Genomic DNA, 16,988 nt, shown 5'->3' with positions numbered 1-16,988 from the left:
TCTCTACAGCTAGATCTGACTGTCATGGGTATCTGTTTAGAGAAGACTCTGTTTATCAACCGACAGCTGATCTCCACCGCCAAATGGGAAGTTCGTGTAGCAGAATGAATAGTGGCTGCACATAATGCTGGGGGAGCATAGCTTAATGCGCATTTGCAAGCCAGTTTAGCAGCCCTGGTCTTTGCATGTTGACCATGTGTAATTGCTCTATTTTTAAGAAAATCTGCTTTGGTTTAACTGTCCTGAGAGCAGGCGTGTGATCCTTTATAAGCTTTTGTTTGGTTTTGTTGCAAAATATTATAAAATGAAAATGTGTTAATACAGTTTGTGTGATGGCAGAAGAATCTGTTCATAATGCTGTGCCCTGTCCAGTTCCTTACATAATCTCTAACATGAGCCCACTGGCTTGCGTCACTCTGTCATTGACAGCTGTCAACATAACACAACCGACACACACACACACACACACGCACACACATATACACACAATGCCATGCACAGAGAAGCAAGTGCGTTTTTTTTTTTTTCCCTCCAACTGCTTCACATGCTTTCTTTCAGTCTGACGTGCACTGCAAATGAGCCAATGAGAAAAAAAAATAGATCTGCATACACAGAACAGTATAAGGAGGCCTTGATTTTCAGACCACATCTATGATGAATCATCAGGCCATGGGAAAATGATTTAATGGTTCAATCGAGTAATGGGTTAAGCTCTCAGCATTATGACTGTGGCCTGGGCATGGGTCTGTAATGTAAGGGATAATCTTAATCCTTCAACGTTATGTCAGTGGTCCAAGGGTTCAGTGGGAACAGCCAGGAGATTTTCATGAGTGATTTTCCATGTTTACACAAGCCTGTAGGATTTTCACTTTCATTTTATTTTGCACATGTTACCATGTTATGTTGCAAATTTGAAATTTAACAATATAATTGTACAAAGAATGGCAAGAATTGAATAATAATAATAATAATAATAATGGAAAATATATAAGATGATTGCTTTTATCTGGCAAGAATATAAACCATGATAGGAGGTACAAATAGCTGTTCAGTGCATGCTAATTGTTTTTCATCATGATTTATATTGATTACCACAGTATCAGCATTATTTCTAAATATTTATCTACTAAATAATATTGTATCTATATGCTTCTCAGCTTCACTATTCTATTATGTCTTGCAAATGAGGCAATACTACATTGGTAGTGCATAGGGAGGAAGTTTCCTGTCTGACAGTCTCTGTCTATTCAGTGCTTATAATAAGATAAACTATGACAGAGCCCCTGTAAGCTGTTAGTGTGCATTTGGCAAATTGTTCTGGGTGTTCACATTTGACTGTCAGTTTCTAGCTCTTTGATAATATAGTGTAGTGGGTTGATCTCAGGGTTGTGGAGAAGGCAGTGAAGGGCACTGGGTGAACATGCAGCGTCCTCGCTGCCCTATTGTACATGTGCTCTGAGTGACACGTCATCCCCTCAAAGGGCCTGCTAGTGTGGTGAATCAGTGTCCTTGAACTGCTCAACCACAGACAGACAAAGAACAAGCTTTAACATTCGGCTTGACTGTCTCCTCTCCCTGCCATGTCCATTGTCAAAGACACCCACGACAGGCTGCAATGCTAAATACTGGAAATCAGTCTTGAGCTGCCGTCCGGCCCTTATGGTTATGTGCGTGGCGTGATTGTGCTGCAGGATGATTCGCACATAATCTTGGCATCTCAGCAGGTGTCTTTGAAGTGGCCTGCGTGCAGAGGCCATCTCACAGTGCTGTGAGGAGAGGCAGGCTGCTGGGATGGGCTTTAGCATGGCTGCCCGTCTAACTGTGCCTGGCTTTGATGTCGTAAACAGAGCAGGCAGGGATGGCTGGCAGGGAAGCGGGCAGGCAGGGAGGCAGGCAGGCGCGGTGAATGGGATCAGTGGCACTGCGCTGGTCAAGCTCAAGCAAGCCAGCAGCTGCCTGTTTCACACCAAGAGACAGTTAACACTGCTGCTCATGTCAATAGATATCGACTGCCAGATTGGGAGTGCTTATGAGGGCATGAGGCCTTTTGTTTGACTGACTCTCCTATGTGAATTCAGCTTAGGGGGTCCCATGACCAGTCACTCAAGAGGACAACTTGCACAGTCATAGAGATATACAAATATTGACTTAGGCTGATGCTGTAGGTGGCTTCATGGTGTATTTGATCTCTATGGTGTCATTGCTCTCTATTTATTCTCCTTGACACCCCCCACACCAACCTATTTTGAAAGCAGCTTATCCCATTGTGGAAATAACTATATGTTCAGAGTGAAGTCTTTTCTTATACAAGAAACTACAGAGCAAGCCTCAGCCGGTCCAGAGACAAACCCTTTTTACTGTTGAGTGCACTGAACATCCAGGGGCTTGTGCAGCGGTGGAGTGAGAGGGTGTTAGCTGGTGAGGTTGTGTGCACTCAGGACCTTCCTTCTGCAGATAGGGCTTTGTGAGGCATGCTCGTGTATGTGTATGCCCTGCCTGGCCTGGCACCCCCGCGTCTCTACTCCCACTGCTTTCACCTGATGTGGCACAGCCTCTGTCAGGCCTGAGCGAGCGCCCAGCCAGCTCTGCTTCTTCAGGAGAGATGAAGGCATCTCACAGCTATGCTGTGGGGGTGGGGAAGCTAGCAGCAGCCTAAGCCTGGAGCTATCAGAGGCTGGAGCTCAGAGCCAAAAGCCTGTGGGCTGGATAGGGTGGGTGGAAGCTCGGCTTAACTTGGCAAGACAGCCATAGCCATAGCCCTGCACTGCCACCCAATGGCTGGGGCCTGTCACTACAACCTTTAGTTCACCAGAACCACAGCTAGTCATAATTACAGCATGCTTCAGTTGTTGTGAGTGCATGTCAGAACAAATTATGTAAGTAATGAGGCTGAAAATACTAAAGGAGTCGAAACACACTGCACTGCTAATGCTCATGCAGGGAGAACACAAAAACAAACAATAGAGTGCACTCATACAGAGAACGACCCAACCAAAATAACAAGCTACTGTGCACAGTAAGGAAAAGATTAATTATAAATTAACCCTCTCAGTTAGGTTGTCAAAGCCCCCCTCCTGCCTGGATTTCTCTCCTAATCCAGGCCGACGAGGTGCAGTGCCCTCTATTGTACGTGAGAATCACAAATCGCAGGAGGTGTTGTCTGGAGGAGAATTAATTGCGCATGTTCTACCACTCCCTTTTGTTCATTTTACTAAAATGTAGGCTAATTCCATGTAAACATGGCCAGTCTTGTTGACTCCAGCAGTGCGAGGAGAACAGACACAGATTCCTGAATGAATAGAGTGTGGCTCGGGGGTTAGTGGATTAGAGGCTCTGTGTTAAGGGCCTCTCCCGGGCATGCCTTGGGGACAAGGACATTATCCACATGACACGATACAAGCTCCTAGGCAGATGATTAAAATGGGCTGGGATCTATGGATTGAACACGAGCAAGAGCACTTTTGATGTGATCAAACTAGTTTAAAGAGATTGGTTGTTAAGGTGTAAGATGGATATTAGAAGCCTCTAGTCTTGGGAAGAGCGTGAGGCTCGAAAGTAGACAGTTAGGCCTGGCTAGAGGGGAGAAGCTGATGTAACACTCTGACATAGTGAATGTACTACCACTTTTTTAAATTTTTATATTTTTTATTGCATCTTATTAAGGCAAAATCATAATATTCCTCCCTTAATTGGTATAGGCTTGTGTTGCAATAGCTCTGTGCCCTCTGATTGGCTGGCTGCATGGCTGGCTGGAGAAAACCATTACATCGTGAGAAAATATCCCGCGGTGATCTTTCCTCGATTTAGATCAGATAACAGAGTTTGTCTGGAGCTGCAGTGCACTGTTGGGATAGTGGGACTGAGATGTTGGAGATGCAGTAGAGGGCTGTGAGATAGAGATCTCTGGGGGGGGGGGGGGGGGGGGTTGCTGAGAGATGGAGGTGGAGAGGGATGTAGCATCAGTGGCTGCAGTGATAAAGCTGAGAGCAGAAGGACGAGCTGGGAGTTCAACGTCTCTGATGTCTGTGTGTTCTGTCTGTTCTGCTGTGTTGCCCTGTGGTCTGCTCCTGAAGAGAAGGCCAACGATGGATGAGGCCTGTCCTCTCTGTGCTTTTGTCCTCTATGGCGGGTGAATCACAGGCCTGTCAACAGTACAGCACCACAGCCAACCCCCCTCCCCCCAACTGAACGCTGCCACCGCTCCATCCAGCACCGTGGGCATGCTATGATTTTTTTTTGTGGCCACAGCTGATGTATTCCTGTGGTTTTATGGTTTTGAAGTTTAAGAGTCTTCGTTAGTCTTTGTGATTGCACCAAACCAGTATTATTACTACTGTTGTGTATTAGGGTTTGTGGGTAGATGGGTTTTTCCTTAAGTAAGTCGTGTTTCGGATGCAAACTGACACCATGTTTACGTTGGTTGTTTGTGAGTACTTAAAATGGCCTCCTTCCATTCACACACACACACACACACAGGCGCGCGCACACACGCACACGGACATATACACACACCACTCTGTAAATATTCTGCTAATGCTCTGTGGAAGTGAAGATTCAAAAGCCACTGGATGAGATGTTTTTAGAAGCACAGTGCTCTTTCATTTACCAACATGGATCCATGGTGAGGGTGTTGTACAGTGACTTGTGACAGAAAAATGTTGATATATTTTTTTATTATTTCTTTCATTTCCTTTTCTTCTCCGCAGCTCAAATCGAAATAATTCCCTGCAAGATCTGTGGAGACAAATCATCAGGCATCCATTACGGCGTGATAACATGTGAAGGCTGTAAGGTAAGCATCAAGAGACCAAATCTGTTTGTGTCATGGGAAGTAATGTGTGTGTGTGTATATGTGAGAGACAGGAGAGCTGAGAAGGGGAAGACAGGGAAAATTGAGGAAGTAAGGAAAAGTTGCTTGCCAGGAAAAAACGTTTGAAAATGTTGCTGAAGTTTTACGATGGTTTGGAGTGGGACTGTGAAGTGTAAACACAGAGAACATGATCATTAAAGTGGTCAAGCACCACAGAGAACATCACAGATAACCACAATTAGTAGGACAAAGCCATTCCTCTGCCTTGCTCTGCCTTTCCCTCCCAGGGACATGTCTGTTCACTGTCTTTTTTTTGTCTGCTGCTGCAGCCTGCTCTTCTTGAAATGAAATGATCAAAAGGGGACTGCTTTGAATTATAGCAGATTGTTGGCTGTTTGCTACAGTGTTGCTTCCATTGAAGCCGCCTTTTGTACGGTTTCAAATGCACCAGCCATTCACAGTGAGGGGAATTTTGTGCTTAGGGTGTATTCTTGTCCCTGTGCTTGTCACCAGACACATCATTAGCATTCCTCAGCCAGCCTGCACCTTTGCTGTTTGCTCCTCTGTGTGTGTGCATGTGTGTGTGTCTGTGTGTGTGTGTGTGTGTGTGTAGGGGGGAGAGAGAAGGAGAGAGAGGTTCCTTTCAGCTTTCTTCCCTGTGCTCCTCTCCCTCACACAGGAGCTGCAAGGAACAAAACACTAAAGAATAAACTGCTGAAATCTATCTTTAATGATTGCTAATTAGTCCAATGCAGAGAGACCTTTAATGATATGTGCGAGCACAAAAGTTTGGACCATAAATCATAGCATTATTAAAGAGTGCCGCTTGTCACTGGCAGTTATAGCCTGTTTCCATAATGGCTTCCATTATAAAGCAACTTGGCAGCTGTCAGCTGTTTTCTTGTAATTAAACAGCCAATGAGCAGCTAATTAAGACATATGTGTATGAAGCAGTAGAGTGGGGCATGTTAATGATGTGCTGGAATCAATTCATTAAGTCAAAGGATGAGGAATCCAGTCGGTGTTCATTCGCAATCCTTTAGCATTGCACATGCAAGTGTTACGTTAATCAACACTAATAAGCCCAGCGAAGAAAAATACCATCCACTGTTATCAGTCCTACCCAAACACACCACCTTCCTGCTGCACACACTGGTGAATTACAGCACTCTTTGAATAGCACACATTACAGTCTAATAGCCAGGAAAATAACATCATAGGACTGTTATTATCTAATCCGCTTGGCCGAAGTAAAATAAAAACATCACCACCCGGAAGACAATAAATCACTAGCAATCAGGAATGAATTCTGTCGGATTGATCCCTCAGTTGCGGTGGTTCGACCAGTAACCCGTGGCGTTCCCGTGCCCCTTTTCCTGTGCAGGGCTTCTTCAGGAGGAGTCAGCAGAGCAATGCAGCCTACTCCTGCCCCCGTCAGAAGAACTGCCTGATCGACCGCACCAGCCGCAACCGCTGCCAGCACTGCCGGCTGCAGAAGTGCCTGGCAGTGGGCATGTCACGAGATGGTAAGTGCTTGATGGAAGAGGTGGGTGGATAAAGCAGGGTGGCATGGTGATTAGGAGGAGGTAAAGAGTCCAGGTTCAAGTACCTGTGTGGGCAAGAATCTGCTCTACTGAAGTGCTTTTGGACCAGTGCTCCAGGGATGCCGTTCTGGATTTCCTGTGAAGGCGGACAAGAGAGGAAAGGTTGTCATGGGATCAATATATCAGTTAGCATTTAGTTAATAAGAGTTTATGTAGATAGAGTACATTTAGGATTCATTATTATTTCAAATAACAATATTGATAATAAGAATAATAATAATAATTCAGGTGTTTAACTGTTTATTAAAAAAATAAAAGACTGTATTAAAACTGGATAAAAACAATTTAATTACACAGAACTACGTACTTTTACTGTTTTTTTTTTTAAATGTATTTAAAGGTACTGATCAGTTACTAACTTATCTACCAATTTACCTCCCTCCATTTTCCGAGCTGTGCTTCTAGCAAGAGGACATTTTTTGCCGTAAACTATGACGGTCAGCGTCTTTCTGAGCCAGGTAACCCCAGTTTTTGGGTTTACCTGCTCCTGGGTAAAAACCTGGTCTTTGTCTGAGGAAAACAGTAAAGGTTTAGCTGAGGTTTATTACCTGAAAGACTAAAAGCCGCCAACTGCTATCTCTTCTGTAGCCATTAACATCTGTGTGTTTGTGTTTGGTTGTATATTTGTGGCCCTCTGTTGTATATTCAACTGTAGTGGAGACACAAAGAAAACACACACAGATAATGGCCACCATTATTCTCTCAGACACAACAGACATACATCCCCAGAAAACTGCGACATGAACACATGCTAAGACACAAGTTTATTGTCTGCGAGTAGCAGGTGAGTGCTTTGTCTGTAGAACTAATTTGTTGCTGTGATAGAAACTAGGTTTGATGAAATAGGAGGTTGTTAGAGGTTGTCATTAGTGCTGCTGCAGCTGAGATGCAGTAATGGGAGCACACAGGTGGGGACGTGTGCTGGAGGGCTCCTGCTGTGCCAGGCTAGTCCAGTCTGGGCTGGTCCAGACTGTGCTGAGCCGAGGAGATTATGTCAGAACAGAGCAGATCTGTTGTGGTTTTTTTCCACACAGGAATGCACACAGACAAGTGAAAACCTGAACATACATGCACCACATCCTGGCACATCTTTACGCACACAACTTTGATTAAATTCACTTCTACACATGCATACATATTCATGAATGTGAATTAACACAGAAGTACATTAGCACTTACGAGTGCCTTTGAGTAGCCGTGCACATTCTCACACGCGTGTGCACACACGTGCATGTACGCACACACTCAGGACAGACGAAGGTGACTCTTGCCTTCACTCAACATACCGGAGCCCATCTGCCCGCACTCTCCTCTGTGTCGCTCCACTCGCTTTCCACTGTGCGTAGACAAACACACACACACACACACACTGTGACCGGCTGACACAGTGCCAGGCCCCCAGCACTCTGGCCAAGGAGTCTTATTGTCTGCACGACTGTTTAGTCTGGAAACCTTGAAGCAGGAGGCAGCAACATAGCCTGTCTCATGCTCTGAGTGGCTGGTAATCTGTTAGTCATTTCCCACTTCTGCCTCTGCACTTCATTGTTATAATAATTTCATTCATCACCGGTCCCTGCTGAAATGTGAGGATTATTCTTGAGCATCATGATGCTAATATCAGACATCTTTTGGTCTAATAGTAACAATAATAGTACAATTTTAATATATATTGGTGGAGTGTTATGGTGTCAGGAGAAGGCATGATTGTGGTTCAAAATTTAAAACAAACAGGGAATTAATGTGCCCCCCAGAATTCCTCAATCCTATCAGTTTCCCTTGTTGTCCTTGTTTTTCTTCCAAGGAGTAATAATTTAACGTGAGACATGTTCTGTGTATTCTCAGAGCAATTTCACTATTTTCAGGTATTTACACATGACTTACGAAAATGACTGAAATAAGTCACAGATTTTTGGCACAGTAGCCTCTTGGTGTCACATGTAGAAAATGAACATAGCTCTTTCAGTTAAAATTGATAAATTGTGATGTGCGATGAGTCTCACGCATGTTTTGTCCTGTTTTTTGCAGCGGTGAAGTTTGGCCGCATGTCGAAGAAGCAGAGAGACAGCCTGTATGCCGAGGTCCAGAAGCACAGACTGCAGCAGCAGCAGCGTGACCACCAACAACAGCCTGGAGAGGCAGAGCCGCTCACACCTAGCTATGGCCTCTCAGCCAATGGCCTCACAGAGCTCCATGACGACCTCAGCGGCTACATGGATGGTCACACCCCTGATGGCAGCAAACCAGACTCGGCAGTCAGCAGCTTCTACCTGGACATTCAGCCATCTCCTGACCAGTCAGGCCTGGACATCAACGGCATCAAGCCGGAGCCCATCTGCGATTTTGCCCCCGGCTCTGGCTTCTTCCCTTACTGCTCCTTCACCAACGGAGAAACCTCCCCCACCGTGTCCATGGCTGAACTAGGTAAGAAGCATGAGAGAGAGGCAGGGGGAGACAAGAGGAGAGACAGCAAATTGGTGGAGGGGGGGAGAACAACTCAACCGTGGGGCAAACGACACAAAGGTTGCTTAAAATAGCAGGAGGTTGGAGACTCATCTCCAACACTCATTAAAAGAGCCTCTTTTTTGTAATTAGTTTCCATTAATTAGGGCCAATCAGGATCCAGCAGGGCAGGCGTCTGGGGAAATCATTTTTTTAGGCTCCCCTGTGCCTAGGAACTCCTTTTAACAGATGTGTTTTCAAAACCATTTAAATTCTTATACTCAATATTTCTCTGAGAGAAAATGTGACCTTTGTTTCAGTGAGTAACGTGGTGCCCCTCCTCCTCTCCATGCATTTGTGTCATAACTAGATTGGCTTTGCCTCAACCTTAAGTTATGAGCTTCCTGCAGGCAGTTAAAGGAAATGTCAACAAGCCTTTTCCCAGTCAAAAAAGCCCACGCGTATCCGCCTCTCCTCCTTCTTGAAAGCTCAGTAAATAAATCTTCTTTTCCTGTGGCATATTTCATCAGTGAGGTCTTCACTTTCACATAGCCTTGTGAGTAACATTCTGATCTCCACTATGATCTTCTGGGTTTGTACGATGGCTGTGATGCAGAGCACCTGGCCCAGAACATCTCCAAGTCACACATGGAGACATGTCAGTACCTGCGGGAGGAGCTGCAGCAGATGACCTGGCAGGCCTTCCTGCAGGAGGAGGTGGAGAGCTACCAGAGCAAGGTAACTCAAACAGGAGCGGCCCTATACTAATCAAATGTGTTGTTTTAAAGCAGATAACCCATTCTGTGTCCTATCTGTTCTTAGCCCCGGGAAGTCATGTGGCAGCTGTGTGCTATCAAAATAACAGAGGCCATTCAGTATGTGGTGGAGTTCGCCAAGCGCATCGACGGCTTCATGGAGCTGTGTCAGAATGATCAGATAGTGCTGCTGAAAGCAGGTATGACAGCCTGTCAACATGGCCTGCTGCCGTCAAACTCACCCACCACCACCACCACCACCCAACCCCCCTCTGGCATTGTCACAAGGGCGTAGCTGACCTGACTACACAAAGCCCTCTTCTTCACACGCACAGACAGTGTCACAGAGAGGAGACTCCACCCTGCCTGTTTCCTCTCTCTGTCTCCGTCTCTCTCTGTTTTCCTTCAATCATTACATACAATGCAGGGATGGACGCAGCATTAGATAAGCGATGTGTTCCTGAGCTCATATTGTACCTGTGATGACAGCTGCCATTTCCCTTCTCTTTTCACAGACACAGATAGTGTCTACTTTTTTAAACTGCTCTCATGAAGATGTACTTACAGAATATTAAATGCTGCTGTGGCTCTGTGGGCACTGTCACCTATATTTATGCCGTAAATGCAGACGCTCACACACATACAAACATACAGCACATGCAGCAAATACACGCCTCTCCTGGGCCTTTCTTTGAGCATTATTTACATTAGCACAGCCAATATGAATAATGAAATAAAGACTGAGATCCCCTGTCAGACATGACATTTTAAAACAGTAGCATCTCCCTTAGAGGCAGTAATGGCTTCTGTTACATTTTCTTGATCCTCTTATCCACTCCCACAGAGTGGTACAAATTGCAGGATTGAAAAAAAAATCCCATACCTATCTCCCTAAATAAAGGTTGAATGAATAAGCACTGTCACTACTGAATGAAGCGCAATTTTTATTTGGCATGTCATTATGGAAGAATAGCCTTCTGTCTGCGATATTATCATCTGCAGAGGTGTTTTTTTCCCTTCTGACAGCAGACTTTTTTATTTCAAAGTGGCTGTGTTACTCATGTTGCAGAAGAATAGCACAAAGCACAATCATGTGTTTTGCATCCCTGACTGATGTGTAACTGTTAGGGAAAAAACGGAAACAAAGCTCAGATTCAGCATCTTGTTCTTGTCTGTCTCCACAGGCTCTTTGGAAGTTGTGTTTGTCAGAATGTGCCGTGCCTTTGACTCGCAAAACAACACAGTATATTTTGATGGAAAGTATGCCGGACCTGATGTGTTCAAGTCATTAGGTAAGTTGGTATGTGCGTGTGTTCGTATGAGTGAGTTTCCATGCGTGTATATGTATGCAGCTGTGTTTGTGTGTGTTGCTTACAGTGTCTTACTGCTTTTCTCAGTGTTAATAGCCAAAATTAGAGTCTGCTGTTCTGCACTACACAACGCTGAAGGCCTGGAAGCAAACTCTGCGCACTCATCCCTGCCTTACCTGGCATTGCTGTCTCTGCAGCGGTTATTTATGGTAGAACAGAGATGTTAGTGAGGCTCTGCTGCATATGGCTTCCATAACTGTGGAATAAATAAAGCCAGACAGAGTGTCTTTAGGGAGAGTGCTATCAAAACCATCACTGATAGTCTGACATAAAACATCTCAGGCAGAAGCAAATAGCATTCGTTATTGACTGCCATGACATTAGTAAGACTCTCCGCCATGGATTTTCTCACTTTTCCAACTGCCTTTTGACAAAAAAAAATGTAAATGTGTCCCTTAGTGGCAGTAAAAAATGCTGAATTCTGTTTCGTGGTGCAGGTTTGCCATTCCTTGTAGCTCCCTGTTTGCATGCGCATATGAGCGAGCATGTGTATCTGTCCCAGCTTCAAGAGTCCCAGTGTCCTGTGTATTCTGTGCAGAGGGGTCCGCAGCGGGGGAGGCAGAGTGATGGGCTTGCCGAGCCGCGGTGGCATCCGCCCGTCTCTTTCTATCCTCGATAATTGATTTAACTAAAAGCCTCAATAGTGACCTCATTTTGGCTTGCATAACACCACCCAAACTGCCAAAAGTGACTCGTCTGGGAGGCAAAACTCAGTAAAAGCATTGCCTGTTCTGCTTAAGACGCTCCCATGTGCTGTCAGCATGCCGTTCTTTTTCATTCCTTCCCCTTCCTCTCCCCTCCCCGTGTGCCTCTCTCCCAATAAAGATCAAGAGTGAATGTTGTTCTTTGGTCTTCCTCATCCTAAGCCCTCTCTCTGTGTCCTTTGCTGTGGCAGGCTGTGACGACTTGATCAGCTCCGTCTTCGAGTTTGGGAAAAACTTGTGTTCTATGCACCTGTCTGAGGATGAGATCGCCCTGTTCTCCGCCTTTGTGTTGATGTCTGCTGGTAGGTGTCACTCACAGTGCAGAGAAAAAAAAGGCAGACACGCATTCACCACAACAAAGAACGCTGTTGCCCTCCTGTTCTTCCTCTATCAATTAATATCTTATATTAGTGGCACTGCGTCAGTACTGCTGGGTGTTTTGGGGCATGCATCATGTTTGTACAGCAACAAAAGGTTGTGATTATTCACCTTCCAGACCGGTCCTGGCTCCAGGAGAAGGTGAAGGTGGAGAAACTCCAGCAGAAGATCCAACTGGCCCTCCAGCACGTCCTGCAGAAGAACCACAGAGAGGATGGTATACTTACAAAGGTACCATGTGATGCAGCTCACACACCATCATTTATCCCTGAAAGTGGCTGTCTGCTAGGCATGCGCTACCCTTGTACTGTGGGAGCGTAATCTCCCACTGTTTAGGATCTTTATCCAAAGGCCATCAACCATTTTTACAGCATTAGATAAACTAACAACAATTTCAGGGGCAGCATTCGTATTGTTACATGAAATCCTTTTTTTATCGGTACAGAGGTGGCAATTTATCAATTGTACCCACTCCGTAATATGAAGTGTCAACTTGTCCCCTTGCCTTAGCGCTTGTCTCAATATTTACAAGCCTTTGTGCCCTTGTGTGAGAGGGAATACACTGTAGGGAGGAATGTTTTTCGCTACCATTGCTCCATGTCCTTGCTTCCCTGTGAATCTAAACAGCCTGTCTCCTCTCTCTCTCTCCACAGTTGATATGCAAAGTGTCGACACTGCGAGCGCTGTGCAGTAGGCATACAGAGAAGCTTACAGCTTTCAAAGCAATATACCCAGACATTGTGCGTGCCCACTTCCCCCCCTTATACAAGGAGCTGTTCGGATCAGACTTTGAGCAGTCCATGCCCGTTGACGGGTAGCAGCCCTGCCAGGTGCCAGTGTGCCCACCGTAGGGGAATGTGGAGGAGGAATCTGAGACACTTTATTGGTGCCCTGCACAAACCAGAGCGGACAGATGGCACGCTGTTCAACTTCTTCTTTTACATCGGAGGGGAGGGCTTAGGGAGTTGATTCTCAAGGTTTACTTTTTGAATTTGGTTCTCTTTGGAAGACTTGTGGGACCCGACACCCCATTGGGACATGAAGAGGAGATAGGGACAAACAATCTCTGTCTGGTTGAACTTGACCGTCTTTTGCGCATTTTTAACATGGGACTCATGATTCCCCTTCCTTTCACTCATGAATTTTAACCAGTATTTATTGCATCACTGCTATTATGATTTATCTGTGTGTCTGACTCTTAATCGTATAAATTCAAATAGCTGAGGACATCTTCGGGTAGAAGATTAATCCACATTGATATTACTTTTCAGGTTACTGTTCCAAAAAAGTTTTAGTGTTTTCATATTCAAAATTTTAAATGGTTGTATCCCAATCTGCGTCATACACTATGTCCAGAAAATGAAATAAATAGCTGATAAATGCGCACATTTTGGTCAAGTTCAGCCGTTTTCCTCTTGTGTTCAGTCGTATCTTTTGGGTGCAGTTCCTGGAATGAAAACTCACAGCGACTTCGAGGGAGGGTCTGTCGGCATGGTGATGCAATCAGCACCTCCACCTCTCTATGGACAATCGTTGAAAAAAAGAAAAAAAATGAAAAAAAGAAACAGAATTCTGGTAATTCTAATGAAAACGCAATGATTTTAGCTGTCAAAGACTCCATCCACCATTGTTGCATAGTGAAATCATGTAAGGCCATCTGCTATTAATCCTTCTCTGGACAGGTGCCCTGGAGAAGCACAGGGCACCAACACAACGAAAAGGGTCCATTCCACCTGTTTTATAATGTACTACAGGGTATATGGTCATAAGTACTTACTATACAGAAAAAAGTAATGTTTATAGAATCTATTTTAAATAACATGTATGATATTGGTAGTTAGACCATTCTTAATTGTTGAATTGATAAGGCACTTTTATTTACACCTTTCTTTAATTTAAGACTTGTATATTTACCTAGTGATGTGTTGCATGTGCACAAGAAATACAAGTTGAACCATGGTCACGGAGGCTAGTCCTGGGAGCCGCAGAAGATACTGGTCTGGAAGTGTAAGGGCTGTCTGTTAGGATTGCTGGCGTGGCTGGTTGCTGGTTGGTGAATGACAAAGAGGCACAGGTGAGAAGGCAAGTTACCTGTTACCTCAACAAGCGCCTGTCAAACGCCCGTCAAAACGTAGCTCTGATACTCCTTTTAGCGGGTATGCACACACACACACACACAGCAACAGCCGACAAACCTTTTAGTGATGTGATGATCTTGCAACTTTCTTGGTCTGGATTGAACAGTACTTGTTTAAACCTTTTTGGTCCAAATATTCGGCACTAATCTTACTGTGAAAACTTTCACATATTATGTAAAGACAGGCACGAGAAAACACATAAATCAAACATTACCGCAGCCAGAGTTTACAAATCAACACTGAATAGCCTTGAGGTCAGAGACTGGAAAAATCCCACAAAACTTTAATCCAATTGTTCCATCTAGTGGAAGGTAAAGATACAGCAAGCAAGTTAACAGCCCAAGCCTGACAAGGTCTTATCTAAAAGCACATTTCTGAACCTCTGTCAGAATGTTTGGAGTGTTTTTGTTGCTGTTTTTGAGTGACTTTATTTGCCTTCTCACCACAGCCTCAGCCCAGCAATGCCACGACAGGACACAGAAGGAAACAGTGAAGGGAAAGTGAATATTCAAAGCCTTGTCTGGTCGTAAAGCTTCTATTTTTGTAACATGTTTTGGTTAACAAACTCATGAAAGAGAATGAGGGAGAGAAAAAGATGTCAGGTAGCACTTAACTATATTCCCGCAATAATTAGACTAGCTGTTGTTTGTATGATTAGGGGAGAAACATAAAAATGGTAGGACAAGTGCTATTTTCAGAATGCTTTGTTGTTGTGTTCCTGTTTTGTTGAGTGTGTCTTTCTTGTCAGTGTGGTAGTAAAGTGGTAGAAAAAACCCTGGATGTGCCAAACAGTAGTCGTTGCTTCCGCTTTTCCAGTCTACTTGTCTAACGTAGAATGGATTCCTAAGACATTCCAGCAATCTCAGTAGCGGCTTCTAGAAATATCTTTAAAAAAAAAAAAAAAAAAGAGCAAAAAAAGGAAAAAAAAAAAGAAAAAAGTGATATCCCTTTAGAAACCCAACAAAGCATGTTAATACATCTGTCACCAACCGTAACACAGAATCCAGTTGTTTGTCTTTCTTTTTTTGCACACTATCATTCCTCTGTCGTGCAATTTGTACAAGGCATTAATGCCTTGTGCTGTCACCCCTCAGGGAAGAGTTTCTTTTGCGCTTTCTGTTTAGTGAGGACATTTGTTTGTACCCATTAAGGTTTAGTTTGTGTTATTTTGTCAGGGATGTTTCATGAGAAGTGGTTGAGATTAACATTTGAATATTCGTCACGAGTGGTTCAGAATATTACGCTATTGATGTCCTTAAGGGGGCCTCCAGCCACTCGAAGACCACGGTCGAGTTCTAGAAAATCTTGTTTGTAAAAAATAATAAAAAAAAAAACAAACAAAAAAAACCCAACCCACCACTTTTACAAACCACGGTTTTATCACAGCATATTCCTGTCACACAGAACTCTGTTTTGGTTTCAAATGGTGTCATCAGGGTCTTTAAAAAATGATAACCCTCTTTGTTAGAAAAACCAAATATTCTTATGCAATACTAATTCTGTTGTGTTTGGGTTGTAGTAGATATGCTGTACCTAAGTAATAATCTCTGTTATGATCCAATGCTATTTTGATATGCACAAGCCCTCTACGACTAGTAAACCTCAGTCTCCCAGCAAAAGAAAACCCAGTCTGGAACAACTGCTAGACAATCCAGGTTGAGAGGCCCAGCGGCCCAGCAAGAGCAGCAAAGAGGATGAGGTGTGAACGCTCAGGGAGGTAACAAGTAGACCGAAGAAGCAGCTCGCTTTCCTCTGGACAGCTGGTTAGCTCTTTCGTGAATTTATGAGGTCTTTAAAATCTCTTCAAAGCACTCATTTGATAAGAGGAGGTGGAATAGCACACTGAACATGCAGTACAGCACTTACTGTTCAGAAATCGCTTAAAAGATGGAGATTTGAGTGATTTCCTGTTATTTGTTTGCAAAAAAAAAGAAAAAAAAATTTGGTTTGTTTCTTGAAAATGATTCAGTTTTCTCAAGCTGTTGTAATATTGCTTGATGATCACACAAAAGAATTTTCTCAAATATGATCAACCAGAACGGTTCTGCTTACACGAAGTGGAAATTTGTTTTCATCTCTAAATGGCTGAGTGGCATGTCATGTGTTCTACAATATAAAACAAGAAATATGCCTTGTGTTGCAAATACGGGTCTCTACAGCGCAGTCATCGTCCTTTTGGACTGGAATTTATTCATTCAGCTGATTCAGACGGATAAGGTTTACTCTCAGTCTCGAGCAGAAAATAACGAAGCCCCATCACTCTGTTTTCATCCTCTTGTGTTTTAGTATGGTTGACAGGATAGCAGAACGTGGTCATCAAACGCATGGATACTTGTGTCTAACTATAAAGTGCGCCTTCACACAGGCCTGTAAGGTGATGTCCTTCTGTATATGCTCACATGAGATATCCCAATTTAAGTACAGGATTGATGCTAAGTGTGCTATTCAATCAGTGTATAGTGTTCAGTAAAATGTGCTGGTCCTTCTGTCTCTGCTCTGTTGTCCGTTTGTAAAAAGCAATAGTGTGTGTGTGTGTGTGTGTGTGCGCGTGCGTGCGTGTGTGTGTTTGTTCTCACAGTGTGTGAATATAATAAACCCCAGACAAGGCTTTAATAATTACAGAGGAACAGGGTTATGTGGATGTGGAGGTCTTTGGTTTATTTTGGATTTCTTTTTGTTGTTTTGTTTTTTTAAAAAAAAGAGGTTTTGGAAAATGCTGAGCTCGATCCATCCATAATAGGTGTAGGTTTTTATAAGCATGACATAATGCCTTCAACAATTCATAGGTCT

The 16,988-nt window shown here is 43.9% G+C and overlaps 1 protein-coding gene across 2 annotated transcripts in view; it reads left to right on the top strand.

Moving 5' to 3' along the window:
* roraa (RAR-related orphan receptor A, paralog a) overlaps positions 1-16,684 on the top strand; it is a 173,777-nt gene extending 157,093 nt beyond the window's left edge. For both annotated transcript variants that reach the window (XM_046394502.1, XM_046394503.1), the window contains 9 exons: positions 4,707-4,792; positions 6,195-6,336; positions 8,440-8,835; positions 9,470-9,591; positions 9,676-9,808; positions 10,793-10,900; positions 11,874-11,984; positions 12,179-12,291; positions 12,714-16,684. In XM_046394502.1, coding sequence (XP_046250458.1) covers positions 4,707-4,792; positions 6,195-6,336; positions 8,440-8,835; positions 9,470-9,591; positions 9,676-9,808; positions 10,793-10,900; positions 11,874-11,984; positions 12,179-12,291; positions 12,714-12,878 — 1,376 coding nt within the window. In that variant the 3' untranslated portion in view covers positions 12,879-16,684. The remainder of the gene's footprint in view (positions 1-4,706; positions 4,793-6,194; positions 6,337-8,439; positions 8,836-9,469; positions 9,592-9,675; positions 9,809-10,792; positions 10,901-11,873; positions 11,985-12,178; positions 12,292-12,713) is intronic.
* Positions 16,685-16,988: the final 304 nt, after the last annotated feature.

The sequence above is a fragment of the Scatophagus argus genome, chromosome 7 (genome assembly GCF_020382885.2).
Source record: "Scatophagus argus isolate fScaArg1 chromosome 7, fScaArg1.pri, whole genome shotgun sequence".
Classification (NCBI taxonomy): Eukaryota; Metazoa; Chordata; class Actinopteri; family Scatophagidae; genus Scatophagus; species Scatophagus argus.
This window is presented reverse-complemented; position numbering and strand designations above follow the sequence as displayed.